Source organism: Leucoraja erinacea, chromosome 2, assembly GCF_028641065.1.
Source record: "Leucoraja erinacea ecotype New England chromosome 2, Leri_hhj_1, whole genome shotgun sequence".
NCBI classification, from domain to species: Eukaryota; Metazoa; Chordata; class Chondrichthyes; order Rajiformes; family Rajidae; genus Leucoraja; species Leucoraja erinaceus.
Window position 1 is genome coordinate 97125171 of NC_073378.1, and position 19559 is coordinate 97144729.

At 41.1% G+C, this 19559-nt stretch overlaps 1 protein-coding gene across 1 annotated transcript; it reads left to right on the forward strand.

Moving 5' to 3' along the window:
• Positions 1-1152: 1152 nt before the first annotated feature.
• On the forward strand, positions 1153-14972 carry LOC129712938 (anterior gradient protein 3-like). Its single transcript, XM_055661731.1, has 7 exons — positions 1153-1397; positions 7629-7692; positions 7806-7858; positions 8914-8990; positions 11316-11379; positions 13277-13360; positions 14707-14972. Exons 1-7 carry the CDS (start codon positions 1298-1300, stop codon positions 14754-14756), a joined length of 492 nt encoding a protein of 163 aa, XP_055517706.1. The 5' UTR covers positions 1153-1297; the 3' UTR covers positions 14757-14972.
• The last annotated feature ends 4587 nt before the right edge of the window (positions 14973-19559 follow it).

The following is a 19559-nucleotide window of genomic DNA, read 5'->3' on the forward strand; positions in this document are numbered from 1 at the left end:
CACTTTTAAGAATGTAAAAGCGTAAATCTATGTTTTACCTCCTACAGCTGTTGCTCTTGCTGCACACCAATAGAGATAATGTAACACTAGGTTATTATAAACCTTACAAAAATAAATGCAATACGATAATACAATAAACTAAGATTGCAATACTTTTCTTGTGCCTGGTGTAGATTAATATTCAGGAATTATAACAAATTCAGCTGACAAAAACCCCTATCAGCAGCCTTCATGTTTGCATGATAAACAAGGGAATTCTCAACTTGCGGGCATTTAAGTGGGTGAGTGGAACTGCTGGAAGTTCCTTGTAAAAATTTGCATCACTAAATTAAGAAATAATGCCGAATTCTGTATGAAGCAAACTGGACGGAGCTCTTATCATGTTTTATCTTAGCTCTTCACGCTTCTATCTACATTTATGTCATTCTGCTTCAATATTTTTGCTTTAAAATAATCAAGTTGATCCTTGCAATGTGTGAAATAGTTTGGTAAAGCTTCTCCATTAAATGGAGCAGATTGTAATATTTTTGCTCCATCTATAATAATGTAAAAATATTTGATGAATAGAGATATTGAAGATTTAGTTTAGCAGATACTGAAATTAGCAAAAGAAAACTGCATGAAGTGATTTGGGGAATTTCTAATTAAAAAGTCAGCATCATTAGTATAATAAACTAGATGGATCTACGGGATGTATTAAAATTCAATGATTGGCTTTATTCCAGTACCAATAGGATTGAGCCCAGTCACTTCTACAAAGTTTAGAATCACTGTGCTGCTTTTTATTGGTTGATTTTCTCACCCAACCCAAAGTTGGGTGTATTGAAAAAAACCCTGCATTTTCAATACACCCAAATATGCTTTGTGCTCATGTGTAATAGAAAGTGATATATGCCTAAGATAGTTGATGAAAGAGGAAGTATAACCCTTTCCTTATTGAATGGCATCTGCATTTCTTTAAATCTGGTGAAAGCATCATTCTGAAAGATATTAAAATAAAACAACAAATCTCCAAGAATTTACTAGAGTGAATGAAGTTTTGAACAATGCCCCAGCTGGACGTCACAATGTTGTCATGAGAACAGTTTATTTTATGAGGAGGTTACTTACCCACCTTAATTAAATAACGAAATCACTTCAAAAACCTTTCCTACCAGGGACTCACTCCAGTTGCTAATAAGATAAGAACTCGTCACACTGAATTGACGCCAAAGGAACTTGGACTAGTAATTTTGGTTAACTTGTTCTTCCAGTTTACAAAGCATTCAAGAGTGTAATTACATCTTTTAAAAAAACAATGCTTCAGATATATGTTCCTGCAATTTTCCTCCTGGCTGCTGTTACATCCAACCCTGTCACAGCACTTACAAAAAGACCACCTCAAACTCTGTCAAGAGGTATGTGATATTTATTTAATTGATTCTGCAACAGCAAAATATTATTATTCTTGTATTTCACCAAAGTTGGTCTCGGCATTTAAGCTGAAGTGAACATTGCATTTTCATGACTACAACAAAATTGCAGAAAGTAAACTTATTATTGCAGAAAGTAAACAGAGGAAAGTCAGAGCCTTAGTGTACCTCCTCCTCACTTACTCCCAGCCACAGACACTGAAGTAGAGTGTGACCAGTGGGAAAGGGAAATCATGCGGCTATAAACACAGGCACATCAGCATACAAGAAATAGGTTTAGGTTGATTATTATTATGTGTAACGAGGTAAAGTGGAAAGCTTTGTTTTGCATGCTGTCCAAACTGATCTGATTTACCATTTATAAATCCAATTAAGTCAAACTCAAGTACAATAGATAGAGCAAAGGGGAAGATACAGAGTGCACAAAATAGTTCTTAGGATTGCAGTGCATCTGCCCAATGCTCACAATGGGTTATAAGTGAATCAAATAGTATCCTAGCTTATGGGAGGACCATTCAGAAGCCTGTTAACAGAGGGGAAGAAGCTGTTCCTGAGGCTGGTAGTGCATGCTTTCAAACTTCTGTACCTGTTTGCTGAATGGGAACAAGGAGCAAGAAGAATGACTGGAGTGGGACAAGTCTTTGATTAATTTGACTGCTTTTCTGAAGCAGCGTGAGGTGTAGATGGAGTCAATTATTGGAATTCTGGTATGTGATGGACTGGGCCACATCTACAACTGACTGCAATTTCTTTGGTGTATCTGTAATCATTGGATACGCTGCATTTCCTCAATCTCCTCAGGAAGTCAAGGTGTAGGTCTGCCTTCTTGGCTACTGCATCACTGTGGTTGGTCCACGACAGATCATTGGTAATATTGGAGCTCTCAACTATTTCCACTTCCACACCATTGATGCTGATTGACAATAGACAATAGGTGGAGGAGTAGGCCATTCGGCCCTTCAAGCTAGCCCTTCGGCCCATTGAATGTGATCATGGCTGATCATCGCCAATCAGTACCCCGTTCCTGCCTTCTCCCCATATCCCCTAACTCAGCTATCTTTAAGAGCCCTATCTAGCTCTCTCTCTTGAAAGTATCCAAAGAACCGGCTTCCACCGCCGCTGAGGCAGAGAATTCCACAGACTCACAACTCTCTGTGAGAAAAAGTGTTTCCTCGTCTCCGTTCTTAATGGCTTCCCCTTTATTCTTAAACTGTGGCCCCTGGTTCTGGACTCCCCAACATCGGGAACATGTTTCCTGCCTCTATGTTTCTAAGGGTTATTGATAGGGGACGATCAGCCATGAACACAATGAATGGCGGTGCTGGCTGGAAGGGCCGAATGGCCTCCTCCTGCACCTATTTTCTATGTTTCTCAACCCTTAACAATCTTATATGTTTCAATAAGATTCCCTCTCATCCTTCTAAACTCCAGAGAGTAAAAGCCCAGCCGCTCCATTCTCTCAGCAAATGACAGTCCCGCCATCCAGGGAATTAACCTTGTAAACCTACTCTGCACTCCCTCAATAGTAAGAAGATTGGTGCATGTACTGTACTCCACTACTGGGGGCCATTTTACCAATCTAACTGTCATTTGGATCAATACAGAGATCCACTCAGTTCTTTTCTTTCCCAGTTCTTTCTGATTTCTAATTCATTAAATATTATAAATGTTAATGGTCCAAGTTCCCACAGTCAGATTCTGGAACTTGAGCATTTTGCCAGATTAACCAGAGAAGATTTTTGTTTTCGGTAAAAATCATTTTTGCCTTTTATGATATTAATAGTCCAGTTTATAAAGAAATCAACTTGGTATCTGTTTTGCAGTAAACTGCGTCATTTGACATTTGACAGTTAAAATCTGATGAAGCTCCAGATTGCATTAGGAAGGATACTTAGATTTCTCCCAGATTTAGTGCTCCCCTTTACATTTTTGTTAGCAGGTTGATCATTTACTTTATTAAGAGAGCAGCTGTCATTTTCTGGTATGTGTAAATCTTCACTGCTGCACCACAATGCTTCAACATTATTTAAACAATAGGCAAGAATTCCACAGAAGGCAGTGGAGGCCAATTCACTGGATGTTTTCAGGAGAGAGTTAGATTTAGCTCTTAGAGCCAACTGAATCAAGGGATATGGGGAGAAAGCAGGAATGGGTTACTGATTGTGGATGATTATGTGGCTCGAAGGACAGAATGGCCTACTCCTACACCTATTTTCTATGTTTCTAGTTTGTTGTTAAATGATTGTGACTTTACTTTTCCCTTCCACACTCGAACAAAATAAAATTTATTGCATTTGCACATTAGATAGGATCCAAAATATTAAAGCCCATTATCAAGGTATTTTGACCTACTTCACGGTACAAGTTCAATCACTCTAACTATGAAATTAACCATTGTGATTTGATTTGTGTAACCATTTTTTTAATAAATTAAAAAATATATATTTTACAGTTATTAAAACATAGAACAGGAACTGGTCCTGTGCCGAACATGATGCCAAATTAAGCCAACCCCTCTCCCTGTATATGATCCATATCCCTTCATTCACTACATATCCATGTGCACTATCTAAGAGATTTTTAAACTTCACTATCGTATCGGTTTCCAACACCATCTATTGCAGCATGTTCCAGGCACCTATTCGATGTAAAAAACTTTCCCCTTCACACCTTAAAGATATGCCCTTTAGTATTTGACAGTTTGAATTTGTTGTCCTCTATCAATTCACTCTTTCTTTCCCTCATGTTATTTCTCTTTCTGAATATGATTTAACAATGGATTGATATTAGTCACTAAAATAATAACCAGCAGAATAACACCTGTAGCATATTTTGCACGTAATAAGTAATATGAGAGGCAGGAGCATGGTTAAATAGGGATATACATAGGTTGTTGGATGGGTTTTCACTAGTCATCATCCATTGTTCAGAGGAGGAATGTGGGGAGGAGCGGTAGGGGAGGGGGAGGGGGGAGATGAAGGAGGGGTGTGGGGTAGGGGAGGGTGTGGGTGGGTTGTAGGGGAGAGTGTGGGAGTAGGGGAGGGTGTATGTGTGTGGTAGGGGAGGAGCGTGTGTGTTGGGGGGAGTGTGGGGGGGGGGGTCGGTGAGTGAAGGGCGGGGCATGTAGGGAGAGGGGGGGTGTAGGGAAGCGGGTTTAGGGGAGCAGGGTGTTGGGGATGGGGTTGTAGGGGAGGGGGTGTAGGGGGAAGGGGGGTGATATGGGGCAGAGGGGTGTAGGGGAGGGGGAGGGGGGTGTAGGGGGGGAGGTATGTAGAGGGAGGGGGAGGGTGTCAGGGGGGAGGGGTGAGGTAAGGGAGGGGGGAGGGGGTGATGTGGGCAGGGAGGGTGGGGGGAGGAGGGTGGGGGAGGGTCTTGGGGGGGTGTGGGCAGGGTGTGGGGAGGTGGTGTATGTGGGAGGGGCTGGTGTGGGGCCCCACTCACAGAACACAGAGCACAGCCCCCGCTCACACAGCACAGCACCTCGCTCGCAGTCCGCTTCAGCTTTATTCTCCCCGTCGGACAGCGGGTGCGGAAAGGGCGTTACCTTCATGGTGGCTGACAGGATGCTCATCTCACGATTTTTAAACCTCCTCCAGCAGCTCATTCTATATATTGTATTGTATTCTTGTATTCAAATTTTATTGTCGTTGCCTCACTTTGAGACAACGAAATGAATTTCCCGTACAGCAGTATCGTTAAAAAAAAAAGTCACAAGAAAAATAATAAAAATAAATAATAAATAAATAATAAAACATATTAAAAAAAATAAAATTGAAATTGAATTAAAAATTTAACAAAAGCACAAACACAAAAAGTCCACAACACAACATAACATAAATGGCACCCAGGTGAGGACGGCACCATAGTCCAGCCAGCCTCCCCTCCGTGTCCATCCATAGTCGGGGCCTTCCGAGCACCTGCAGTTGCCGCCCCGGGTGGCCCGATGTTCAGGCCCTCACGCCGGGCTGGTGGAACGCCGACGCCGAACCCCAACGGTGAGCAGCCTCCTCCTCAGCGGCCCGGACCTCCTGATCAGCCGCCTCCCGCTGCCGGAGTCTGCAGCTCCTGAGTCCACAGGCCGAGCTGGGCAGAGTCGCAGGACCCCGCGTTGTCCATCAGCGCCGCCCGCGTTGGGAGCTCCGCAAACCGCAGCTCCTTGATGTTGGTGCAGCAGGTCCAGCACTCCGGGCTCCAGACGGCGACCCCTGGTAAGGCATCGCCAGCCCCGCAATGTTCCAGCGCTGTCCCGCCGCTGCTGGAGCTCCAGTCGATCCCGGCAGGAAAGGCCGCGCCAATCCAGGAAGTGGGGGGGGGGGGGGGGGAGGACGCGACTCGATTAATAGTCGCGTCCTCACCAGGAAGCGGCTGAAGGACGGTAACCCCCGCACCGTGCCCTCTTCCCCCACATAAAAACACAAAAAAAACACAAAAAAATACACTTTTAACATAACAAAATAAACAAAAAAACAAAAAGATACCGGGCTGTAGGTGGAGGCTGCTGGCACCAGCGCCACCGGAAGTACAAGCTTCCACCATCCTTTGTGTAAAAAGGATGCCCCTCAGGTTCCTATTAAATCATTCCCCCTCACCTTAATCCTATGTTGTCTGGTTCTCTATTCCCCTCTTCGAGGTAAAAGACTCTGTGAATTACCCTATCTATTCCCCTCATGATCTTAAGCACCTCTAAGATCACCCCTCATCCTCCTGCGCTCCAAGGAATAAAGTCCTAATCCGCTCAACCTCCCCCCACAGCTCACACCCTCGGGTCCAGGTAACATTCTCGTAAATCTTCTCTGCACCCTTTCCACCTTATCAATATCTTTCCTATAACAGAGTGACCAAAACAAAATGTAATACTCTAAATGAGATGCAGAGAAAAAAAGGGCTCGTTGTTTGCCCTTAAAGGTGCCAAGAAAGGTCAACATGGTTGTTAAAAAGCCATGTGGAATATTTTATTAGTCATGGTATAGAATATAAGAGTACGTAGATAAGACTAGAACAGTACACAACGCTGGTTGGAACACAACTTGCCATGAAATTGTTTTCTTTGGAACTGAAGGGAATCCTAATAAGATGATTAAATCATTAGGGGCTTGGACAGAATACTTTAAAAGTTCCCATTCTTCATGCCGGGTCAAAAACCAGGGTGTGTGCTTAATGTCTTTTTTAGAAGAATTAAAGGGGAAATCAGGAAATAAATCTTTCACCCACAGAGGAATAGGAGTCTGGAACTCACTGGCTGAAAAGGTGGTGGAGACAGAAGCCTCATCATTCGTAGATACAGTAATTCTTGGTTGTGTGTTTGAGCTGTGATCTCAGGGCTCTGGAAAGGTGAGAGAGAAGGATTGTTCTCTTTTTTTGGTTTTTAGAGAGATAGCGTGGAAACAGGCCCTTTGACCCAGCAGGTTCCCACCAACCAGCGATCATCCATCTGTACACTAGTTGTATCCTACCAACAGGGGACAATGTACAGAAGCAATTAACCTACAAACCTTCATGTCTTTAGAATGTTGGAGGAAACCGGAGAACCCGGAGAAAACTCACAGGGAGAACGTACAAACTCCGTGATCAGGAATGGAGGGATACGGATTATACATAGGCAAATAAAAGTTGGTCTTGGCATCATGTTCAGCACTCGTGGTCAGGATCGAACCTGGGTCTCTTGCGTAGTAACTCTACCGCAGTGCCACCATGCTACTCTTCTTCAAATGTACCAAAGGACCTTCTCACACATCATTCATTTTCTGCGATTCATCTATGAAAATAAACAGTGCAAACTTTTGGATACTGCCTAATTGTAGTTAATAGGGAATGATTTAGCTGAATATTAAACATCAGCAGTTAATCAAAATGAAACAAACACCTGCAATTGAAGAATTGTCTGAAAGAGGTCCCGACCCAAAACATCGCCCATCTTTTTTCTACAGAGACGCTGCCTGACTGGTTGAGTTGCTCCAGCACTTGTGTCAACCTAAGTCAGCATCTACAGTTCTTTCTTTCTACAAAAGCATACCTGCTAGAAATCTGACACAAAACAGAAAATGATGGAAAATCCAGCAAGTCAGGCGGCATCTGTGGAAAGAAAAACAATGGCAGATCAAAATGTTGACTGTTTCTCTCACCACAGATGCTGCCTGGCCAGCTGAGTTTTCCAGCATCTTCTGTTTTAAATGGCATATTCACATCATAACTTTGCTATGTGTATTATTGTTTTAGGTTGGGGAGATGATTTAATATGGGTTCAAACCTATGAAGAAGGCCTATATAAAGCACAGAAAAGGTAAGGAGATCCATTAATGTGAATGAAATTAGTTCAAGAGCAGGCATATGAATCAGGCCTTACACATGATGATATCTGGACTAATTCTGATTTTACACTACTTGTTATTTCAGCAACAAGCCGCTAATGATTATCCATCACCTGGAAGTCTGCAAACACTGTAAAGGTAAATATTTCTTACAGCTTCATATATTAAAAAAATATTTAATTTCATCCTGTACGTTGTATGGATGCTGCTTTGTATTTAATTATTCGGACCAGTTATGCAAATGTTGGTCATTGGACACCCTGTAATTATCTACACAAAAGATTGTCCTGAATGTGACTAAGAGTGAAAGGAAGCTCTGCCTAGTGAGGTCAGGTAGCCCTGCCTAATCTGCCGAAGGATTATTCCTTCCAACCACTCAAGGTCTGTTCATCTGAAGCAACATTTCAATTGCATTTCTTCCAATCCAGCATTCTGCATCAGGGCTCGGCAATGGAGAAACATACACAGATTGAGTGAACACCTCATTGAAACTTACCAAATTGTGAAAGGCCTGGATAGAGTGTATGCAGAGAGGATGTTTCCACTAGTGGGAGAGTCTAGGACCAGAGGCCATATACTCAGAATAAAAGGAAGTACTTTTAGAAAGCTGATGAGGAGGAATTTCTTTCGTCAGAGGATGGTGAATCTTAAAGGTGGATTCTTGATTAGTAGTGTGTGTCAGGGGTTATGGGGAGAATGCAGAAGAATGGGGTTGAGAGGGAAAGATCAAATATCCATGATTGAATGGTGGAGTAGAGTTGATGGGCCAACTGGCCTAATTCTGCTCCGAAAACTTAACTTATGAACATGTCTGTTTGTTCCACACGGGTAACATTAGCTTCCTGATGCCTGTGACATCTTCATTCCCTTCCCCACTCCACTGTGACTTCTCTGTTTGTAGGCTAAGCTGATGGGGCTGTGCTGGTGAATTTAATTGCACAAAGATTGGAAGATTTCATGTAGAGCATGAATACCAGTATTGACTGATTGGATTGAATTACTGTTTCAGTACTGTATATCTGAAGTATTCATACAAACCTCATTATCTCCTATGTGCACAATGTAGCTTGCCCATGTTACAACAATGTTTAACAAGAGAAGTAACCCATTGCAAGCAAATAGGCACTGCATGAATTAATAGCTGTCCTTGATTATAAATTCTAAAATAAAATTGAATTATCAATCTTTTTCAGGACTGAAGGAAGCTTTTGCTGCAAGTACAGAAATCCAGCAGATGGCTGATAAAGATTTCATCATGTTAAATCTTATGGTAAGCATTATTCTGCTTTTATTTACCAATAACAAATGCATTTACTTTTATTTGCAGTTTATAATTTTACCCCATAAATGGTGCATGTTAGGAATTCAACTCAAAAGCAATATCCTGCAAAATAATATAAACGTTTCGAAAGATGAGAAAAGCTGAACTAGATAGATCCAATGTCAACCCTGTGACAATAGCCTGCATTTAGAACATTATAACTGTAATCCCAAATAAAAGTAAAAGTTCTGCTGAACTGGTATGTGCCTTATAGAGATATTTTTTAATCAAATCAGAAGGCTGTGGAGGCCAAATCGGTGAATATTTTTAAGACAGAGATAGATAGATTATTGATTAGTACAAGTGTCAGTGGGGAGAAGGCAGGAGAATGGGGTTAGGAGGGAGAGATGGTTGAATAGTGGAGTAGAGTAGGTGGGCCGAAAGGCCAAATTCTACTCCTTTTCCTCATTACCTTATGACCTGACCTTATGACATTTAATTCCAACATAATTGTCTTTTTCATCTCCCAATTTAATTAATGCAATTACATTTAACCACTTGGGTTGTAATCTGGGAAAGGAGATCAAACTGTCTGCAATAAAATAATAATAGGCATCTATTGAACTAAGATCAGGCAGGTGATCAATCAATCAATCCAATCAATCAATCAATCAACCTTTATTGTCATCTTGCAAGCAACAGTTGTACAGTACAAAATGAAAAGACGTTGCCCAGGGAATAGCGGAGCATCGCACATGAAATTTAATACATTTCACACATAATAACACTAAAAACAACCCAGTCCCTGATGGAACAGTATAAATAGATAAAAGCAGGTAAAACACAATGTTAAAATACAATAAACCAATCATAAAAATGTCCGGGGCAGCGGATTTGAGTGGCCAGTGCCAGTTATTAAAGTGTCCGTGCCAGCCGCAGAATCAAGTGACTGTGAGTACAGAGTGACTGTTTAGCAGCCTCACAGCCTGTGGTAGGAAGCTGTTTAGCAGTCTTGTAGCTTTGATGCTTCGATATCTCTTGCCTGATGGCAGGAGATCCAGGTGTATGTGGAGGGGGTGCAGTTTGTCCTTAGCAATTCTCTGAGCTTTTTTCAGACAGCGGCTCTGGAACAGTTCTTGTACCGAGGGTAGGGAGACGCCAATGATCCTCTCTGTTCCCCTCACTACCCTCTGTAGAGCCTTCCTGTCCGAGCCGTTGCAGGTGGAGTACCACGTATTTATGCAGTACGTGAGTACATACTCCACTGTACCCCTGTAGAAAGTCCTGAGGATGTTGGTGAGGAGTGAGGCCTGTTTTAGTTTCCTCAGGAAGCGCAATCGCTGATGGGCCCGTTTGACGGTCCCAGTGGTGTTCCTGGACCAGGTGACGCTGTCTGTAATCTGCACACCGAGGAACTTTATGCTCTCCATTCTCTCCACTGCAGTGCCACTGATGTTGAGGGGTGTATGCTTTGGCTGCGCCCTCCTGAAGTCGACAACCATCTCCTTCGTTTTGTCGACATTTAATTCTAGATTATTTTTGCCGCACCAGTCCACTAGTTGTTTTACTTCCTCCCTGTACATTGATTCGTCATCTCCGCTGATGAGTCCCACCACTGTTGTGTCATCCGCGAATTTTATGATCTTATTGTCCCTGAATCTGGCAGCACAGTCATGTGTGAGCAGTGTGAACAACAGCGGGCTGAGCACACAGCCTTGAGGGGAGCCGGTGCTCAGCGTGATCGAGCCTGAAGTGTTCTTGCCAACACGGACTGACTGCGGTCTCTCTGTCAGAAAGTCCAAGATCCAGTGACACAGGGTGGTGTTGAGGCCCAGCAGGGTTAGTTTCTCCACAAGTCTCTGTGGGATGATGGTGTTAAACGCTGAGCTGAAGTCAATGTACAGGATTCTGGCGTATGTGTTTTTGTTTTCCAGATGCGTGAGTACTGTGTGCAGCGTGGTAGAGATGGCATCCTCTGTAGAACGGTTGGGGCGATAGGCAAACTGGAGGGGGTCTAGCGACGAGGGCCTAGCGTAGATCTGTTCCATGTGACTACTATCTTATTGAGGTTTAAAGTATGGGAGCAGGATTTAACCAGAAACCACTACAACTTTGCCAATTTCACCATACACCCACTTGAACTTGAACTTGAACTTGAAGTGAAACATATAAATTAGAAGAAATGGGAGGGATAATTTAGGAAACACCTACATGAAAAAGTATAGAATTAAAAGCTAAATCTATTTCTTAATCTATCAGTTTAAAAAAAAAAAATGTTCTCTCTCCCCATGTTAACATAACTTCATTGCCTGGATTTTTTTTTTGTTTTATTAGCATGAAACCAATGACAAACACCTTGCACCCGATGGTAAATATGTGCCCCGGATTATCTTTCTAGGTAAGCATCAGGTCTTTTTTATAGATTCATTATTTAATAATAAGCGATCCACTGCATCAAATTCAATTAAGTATATAAAATGAGAGACATTAAAAGAGGAGACAGTTTGCAACTTTTTTCACAGGATGGAAATATCAAATACTATAGGGCATAGCATTAAGGTGAGAGGGGCAAAGTTTAAAGGAGATGCGTGGGGCAATTTGTTTTTAATACGAAGGGTTGAGATTGCATGGTATGCACTGCCCCAGGGATGGTGGTTGAAGCAGATACAATAGTGGCATTGATGATACTTGCAGGGAATGGAGGGTTACGGATTATACATAGGCAAATAAGAGTTGGTCTTGGCATCAGACAGACATAGTGGCCGAAGGGCCTGTTCCTGTGCTGTACTGCTCAATGTTCTATGTTCTAATTGTTTCATTGATACTCCTTCAGCTCAAGCAACTTGAAAAATGCTGGCACAAGATGTAATTAACTATGTAATAAAAATTAACTACAGATGCTGGTTTATACCAAAGAGAGACACAAAATGCTGGGATAACTCAGCGGGTCTCGCAGCATCTCTGGAGAAAATGGATACGCGACATTTCGGGTCAGGACATTTTGTGTCTATCTTTATGGGGCTGCCCCACTGCGGCGACCTAATCCGCAATTTCAGAAGAGTTTAAGAGAGTTTGAAAAAGTTGAAGACTAGCTTCAACTAGCTTCGGGAAAATTGGACACCGAATAGTGGAAGACGACTTCCTTCGATCTCCTTTGACCTCCCTCGACCTCCCTTCAACTTTGTTGAAGACTATCTACGACTACCTTCGACTACCCTCAATTACATACGAATAACCTGCCGACCTACTACGACCTACTTCGACTAAACCTACGAGTAAAAAAAAAATTGATACTCCATATCAGGGAGTATGGAGAGAAGGCGGGTACAGGATACTGAGTTGGATGATCAGCCATGATCATATTGAATGGCGGTGCAGGCTTGAAGGGCCGAAAGGCCTACTCCTGCACCTATTTTCTATGTTTTTTGTTTCCATGGCGGGCATTTTTCAGCATGTTGAAAAATACGCTGCGACCTAGCTAAGGCCTCGAGTACATGGGGAGAGTTACAAAGACCTCCTGCGTCGTGTCGACCATGCTGCGAGTACAAGTCGAGGGCAAACTCATCTGAACTCACAGATTAGGTCGCCGCAGTGGGATAGCCCCTTTAATTAACCATGTGCTACCTTGTGACTGTGGCTAGAGCACTAATGTACTCAGCAAATGTGCTACTACCAAGACACAGAAAAATTCCAGCCCATTGTAATTTAAATGGTATATGGATCACTATCAGATTGTTTCAACGTTGGATTAAAATTCCACCACATTTAATCCAGTATATGACAGGAAATTATATCAAGAAATTCTATATTCGCAGTCTGCAATCTTTCAAGTAATAAAAGACTAGGAATGCACAACATTCTTTGTGTGCAGTCTCCAAATGAATTTCAGAAGACATGGTATATTCTTAATGTCTTAGTGCCTGTAACTTTCATCAGCTGTCTTGTTAGGTATCACATTTACACTCTGTTCGGGTTTCTTCCTTGCGTAGGAAGGAAAATATTCAATTATTGACTAAAGGTCAATCAAAGGATATCTAAAATAGAATAATGTATGAAAATATTAATTTTTTGCCCAATATGCTTTTGTGTACCAAGTGCAGAAAGCATGGAATAAAAAAAACATTTTAAATTTGAACGAAGAAGGTTGATTGCATCCTGGTGTAGGTGTCTCGACCCAATTCATTGACAATTCCACCCTCCCCAAAAAGGTTGCTTGACCGCAAAGTTTCCCCAGCAAATTGTTTTTCTGCTCCTGGTCAACTGTGCTCATTGTCATGCATTTTATCTTTTTGCAGATCCTTCTTTGACTGTGAGAGCAGATATTGTAGGAAGATATTCAAACCGTCTCTATACATACGAGCCTCAAGATGTTCAACTCTGTAAGTGAAAAGTATTTGGCAGCAATTTCTAAATGACTAAAATCTAAGGTTTCAAAGGTTTCACGCGTGCCAATTAAGGTACAGTAATATGCGAATTACCATACAGCCAAACTAAAAAAGCAACAAGACACACAACTACATAACATTTTACATAAACATCCACCACAGCAGATTCCCCATATTCCTCACTGTGATGAAAGGCAATAAAGTCTAATCTACTTCCCTAATTCTTCTCCCGTGGTCGGGGCAGTCGAACCATCCGACTGGGCGATCGAAGCTCCCGCAGCCGGGAGTTGAAGCCCCCGTATCCGGGCGTTCAAAGCTCCCGCTTCGGTCCTGGTCCTGATTCAAAATGCTTTGTTAATTCATTGATATACTTTCTTTTGCAATTTGCAGAAATGTATGGGTAGTTGTATGCATAAAATGGTGCATAAGAAGTTGAATTTAAATGGTGCATAAGAGTTTAAAATGGCGTACAAGAGAGTAATATATGTTCGCCCCAAACCTGCGTGGGTTTTCTCTGGAGTCCCCGGTTTCCTCCCCCTTTCCAACGATGTACAGGTTTGTAGGTTAATTGGCATAGCGTTAATGTGCTGGTCGGCACGGACTTGGTGGGCCGAAGGGCCTGTTTCTGCACTGTATCTCAAATCTAATTTAACCTAAAGTCATAGGAGTCTGTGAATCTGACCCCATGTTTTAGAATTGAAAGACAAAGATTGTGAAATAGTGGTGCAATTGTTCATATAGTTCTCAGTCTCAATCAATAGTATTGATTCCTACTAAGCACTTAAAAAAAAAATTGTACTTGGAATTAATCAGTAAAAATAATGAATGTTCTGCCCAAATATCTCTTATAATAACAAAAAGGAAATTGATAAGGGAACTTGAACATTCATGCAATAATATAGGCAGAAGTAATTCTTATCTTTGTGAGTTATGCTAATTTACTTTACGATTGAATATTTTGTCAACTGGTTAATAAGTATCACAGAATTTGCAGGCATTTGCCAAAATAAAAAATATTTGGAATTATTCCAATTCACCTCATACAATCATTAGGATGGTTAGACTCTGAAGATTAAATTAAATTAAATTAAAGTAGATTAACATTTGTAATAGAAAAGAGATCTGTTGCAAAAAGAAGTCCATGAAAATTCATTTTGGAGAAAATGCTAACACACCCATGATGAAACTCGTATTGTGTTATTGTGCTGATAGGTAGAATCATCACAGTACATAAAATGATATGTTTCGCACGATTCCAGAGAATTATATTGATTTCTGATGATAACGCCCTTAGGACTGAAGTTATAAAAGCCTTTTATATCTTTATTTCTCTTTTTCAGTGATACAGAACATGAAGAAAGCAAAACGTTTGTTACCTTCTGAATTATAACAAATAATAGCAACTCTATTTGTTTTAACCCGAATAAAAGGAAGCAGGATTTCTTTGTGCACAAATTCCATTTGAGTTAATAATCCATTCTATTTAATGCTCAATGCCAATATGCAGAAAGTGTATAAACTGTTCACAATGCCTTAATTTTCATTATTTTGATTCAAAATATGTTTTATTACGTGATTTAATTAATAAACATTTTAATGATCAGAATTTGAACTTATTTTTTCATGTTGAATATATAATGTACACCAATTAGCGTTGTTCATGTTGTATGTACAACATACATGCCATGAAATGAAACAACACTTTATTTTTGTTAATATTGTAAATAAATCACTTGTCCATATTACAACTAATCTGGAATGAGCATTTTACAATAAATCAGTTTACTTTATTTCCATCTTTTCTTCGAACATGGAGCAAGGCCTTTCAGCCCATTGAGTCAAGGCCAAATCACACCAATATCCCTTTGCTCTTCTAATTGCCCACGTACAGTGCATTCAGAAAGTATTCAGATCCCTTCACTTTTCCCACATTTTGTTATGTTACAGCCTTATTCTAAAATGGATTAAATTCATTTTTTTAATCATCAATCTACACACAATAGCCCACAATAAAAAAGTGAAAACAGGTGTTTAGAAATTTTTGCAAAGTAGTTAAAAATAAATAACTAAAATATAACATTTACATAAGTATTCAGACCCTTTACTCAGTACTTTGTCGAGGCACCTTTGGCAGCGATTACAGCCTCAAGTCTTCTTGGGTATCACGCTACAAGCTTGGCACACCTGTATTTGGGAAATTTATCCCATTCTTCTCTGCAGATCCTCTCAAGCTCTGTCAGGTTGGATGGGGAGCGTCGATGCACAGCTATTTTCAGGTCCCTCCAGAAATGTTCGATCGGGTTCAAGTCCAGGCTCTGGCTGGGCCACTCAAGGACATTCACAGACTTGTCACAAAGCCACTCCTGCGTTGTCTTGGCTGTGTGCTTCGGGTCATTGCCCTGTTGGAAGGTGAACCTCCACCCCAGTCTGAGGTCCAGAATGCCCTGGAGCAGGTTTTCATCAAGGATCTCTCTGTACTTCGCTCCTTTCATCATTCCCTCGATGCTGACTAGTCTCCCAGTTCCTGCCACTAAAAAACATCCTCACGTCATGATGCTGCCACCACCATACTTCACCATAGGTATGGTATTGGTCAGGTGATGAGCGGTGCCTAGTTTCCTCCAGACATGACGCTTGGCATTCAGGACAAAGAGTTCAATCTTGGTTTCATCAGACCAGAGAATCTTGTTTCTCATGCCTTTTGGCAAACTCCAAGTGGGCTGTCATGTGCCTTTTACTGAGGAGTGGCTTCCGTCTGGCCATTCTACCATAAAGGCCTGATTGGTGGAGTGCTGCAGATATAGTTGTCCTTCTGGAAGGTTCTCCCATCTCCACAGAGGAATTCTGGAGCTCTGTTAAGAGCCTGTCCCACTGTACGAGGTAATTCAAGAGTTCTCCAGAGTTTCTCCTGATTCAAACACAGAGATTTACGGTAATAGCCGCTCGTAGGTACTCTGGGCCCTCGTGGACATTTTTGAACGTTGAAAAATCTTCACGAGCTTACCGCGTTTCGCGAGTACCTGCCGTTAGCTTTACAAGCCGATAAGAGACGTCCCGAGCTCCGACATACCCGTTACGTACAATCTACATACTTACCACGAGTTTGATTTTTTTTTAAACTCGGGAGAGCTCTTGAATTACGTCTATAGTGGGACAGCCCTTCAGAGTGACTATCGGGTTCTTGGTCACCTCCCTGACCAAGGCCCTTCTCCCCCAATTGCTCTATGAAGAGTCCTGGTGGTTTCAAAGTTCTTCCATTTAAGAATGACGGACGCCATTGTGCTCTTTGGGACCTGCAGCGCTGCAGAAATAGTTTTATACTCTTCCCCAGAGCTGTGTCTTGACATAATCCCATCTTAGAGTTTTACGGATAATTCATTCGTCTTCATGGCTTGGTTTTTGCTCTGACGTACACTGTCACTGCCAACCTTATATAGACAGGTGTGTGACTGTCCAAATCATGTCCAATCAATTTAATTTACCACTGGTGGACTCCATTCAAGTTGTAGAAACATCTCAAGGATAACCAATGAAAACAGGATGAACCTAAGCTCAATTTAGAGTGTCATAGCAAAGGTCTGAATACTCATGTAAATGTGGTATTTCAGTTATTTATTTTTAATTACTTTGCAAAAATTTCTAAACAACTGTATTTGCTTCTTCATTCTGGGGTATTATGTGTTGATTGATGATTTTAAAAAGGGGGAGGGGGAGGGGGAGGAGTAGTAAAAAGGAGTAGTGCCTTTCAACTTCAAAGCTCCCAAGCCACCATTTGCAGTAAGTGGTGTTTCAACTTCAAGCCACACCAAAGCCATCATTTGCAGGAAGTAGTGCATTTCAACTTCAAGTCAAAGCTCCCAAGCCACCATTTGCAGTAATAGTGCCTTTAAACTTCAAGCCAAAGCAACCAAGCCACCATTTGCAGTAAGTAGTGCCTTTCAACTTCAAGCCAATGCACCCACGCCCCCCATTTGCAGTGCCTTTCAACTTCAAGCCAAAGCAACCAAGCCACCATTTGCAGTAAGTAGTGCCTTTCAACTTCAAGCCACAATTTGCAGTAAGTAGTGCCTTTCAACTTCAAGTCAAAGCTCCCAAGCCACCATTTGCAGTAATAGTGCCTTTCAACTTCATGCCACAATTTGCAGTAAGTAGTGCCTTTCAATTTCAAGACACAGTCAAACCAAGCCAACTGGAGGGTGGGGAAGAACCAATAGACATTTTTTTTTGCAAGCTTTAGGACCAATATAGACATTGTTTTGCAAGCTTGAGAACCAATAGACACATTTTTTGCAACCTTTAGAACCAATAGACATTTTTTTGCAAGCTTTAGAACCAATAGAGACACTTTTTGCAAGCTTTAGAACCAATAGACATTTTTTTGCTTTAGAACCTTTAGAACCAATAGACTTTTTTTTGCAAGCTTTAGAACCAATAGAGACATTTTTTGCAAGCTTTAGAACCAATAGAGACACTTTTTGCAAGCTTTAGAACCAATAGACATTTTTTGCAAGCTTTAGAACCAACAGACATTTTTTTGCAAGCTTTAGAACCAACAGACATTTTTTTGCAAGCTTTAGAACCAATAGACATTTTTTGCAAGCTTTAGAACCAATAGACATTTTTTTGCAAGCTTTAGAACCAATAGACATTTTTTGCAAGCTTTAGAACCAATAGAGATACTTTTTGCAAGCTTTAGAACCAATAGACGTTTTTTGAAAGCTTTAGAACCAACAGACATTTTTTTGCAAGCTTTAGAACCAATAGACACTTTTTTGCAAGCTTTAGATCCAATAGACACATTCTGCAAGCATTTTAGAACCACTAAGGGCACTTACATTTGAGTTATTCACAGCTCAGAGAAACGTGACCCTCTGCCTTACTCCATCTTGAAGAGACTGTGTGGCACACCACTTCCTGGTTTTATAGTCCCTCCCCCCTGCCGCCAGCGGGGGCAGCAGAGAGAATGGGGAATTTTGTAAAAACATTAATATCTCTGTCATTTTTAATCGATGGGAAGAATCCTCGGCACACATGCGGCGGAGGGGGGCTCTGAGCAAGGTGGCCAAAAATGACCTTATATATATACATTCAATGGTATATGGACACGCTGATCTGTTCTGCATTTATTTATGCCTACAATATTCTGTTGTGCTGAAGCAAAGCAAGAATTTCATTGTCCTATCTTGGACACATGACAATAAATTCTCTTGAACTTGACCTTGAATAATTCTATGAAACGGTAGGAAGGACAATCAGATCCTTCCCCAGTGATTTACATCATTATACATGAAAGTAAATGTAACCTAAATCAATATCGCGCATCGTACGTCACAAACATATATACAAATTGATTTCACATTTATGTTTAAAGTGACCATCAAATTATTTGGACTTCAAAGATTCAGATGTGTACCTCAGTCCTTTGAAAATACTGAAAACAGAATTTAAAGAATGTAAGCTGGAGAAAATGTTGTTGTGAAATATGATGATAGTGAAGCAAGAGCTTTTGAAAGTTCCAAGTATATTCAGTTTGTGACCTTTCCCACAGTCATGGAATTCACCTCCTATATTACAAGGTGCAGCTTTGTGTTTCGCAACCAGTTCTTTGTTCGGTAAGGAATTACTCACAGTCTTTAGGTAGACGTGTACTTTATGCATTGGCCTGATATCCAAGTAGCTAACATTTCTTTGTAAAAACTTAATTCCCAAAACCTGTATTATAGATGATTGCGTTTTGACACGTCTTCCAGCATCTGATGAATTATTGATTCTAGCAATAGAAGAATTTAAAGTAGTTTAAAGATACAGCGTAAACACAGGCTTATCGGCCCATCAAGTCCATGCTAACAATCGATCTTCCCATTGACATTTGTTCAATATTATCCCACTCACCCATCCATTCCCTACACATTAGGGGCGATATTACAAAGACGTGTGATAAGTGCTCAGCCCATTGTAGTTTATATCAACGATTTGGTGAGAATGTACAAGGCAGAATTAGCAAGTTTGCAGTTGACACTAAAGAGGGTGGTATTGTAGATAGCAAAGATGGTTATCAAAATTTACAGCAGGATCTTGATCAGTTGTGAAAATAGACTGAGGAATGATTAATGGAGTTTAATGCAGATAAGTGTGAGGTGTTGCATTTTGGGAAGTGAAACTAGGGGAAGGCACTTCACAGTGAATCACAGGG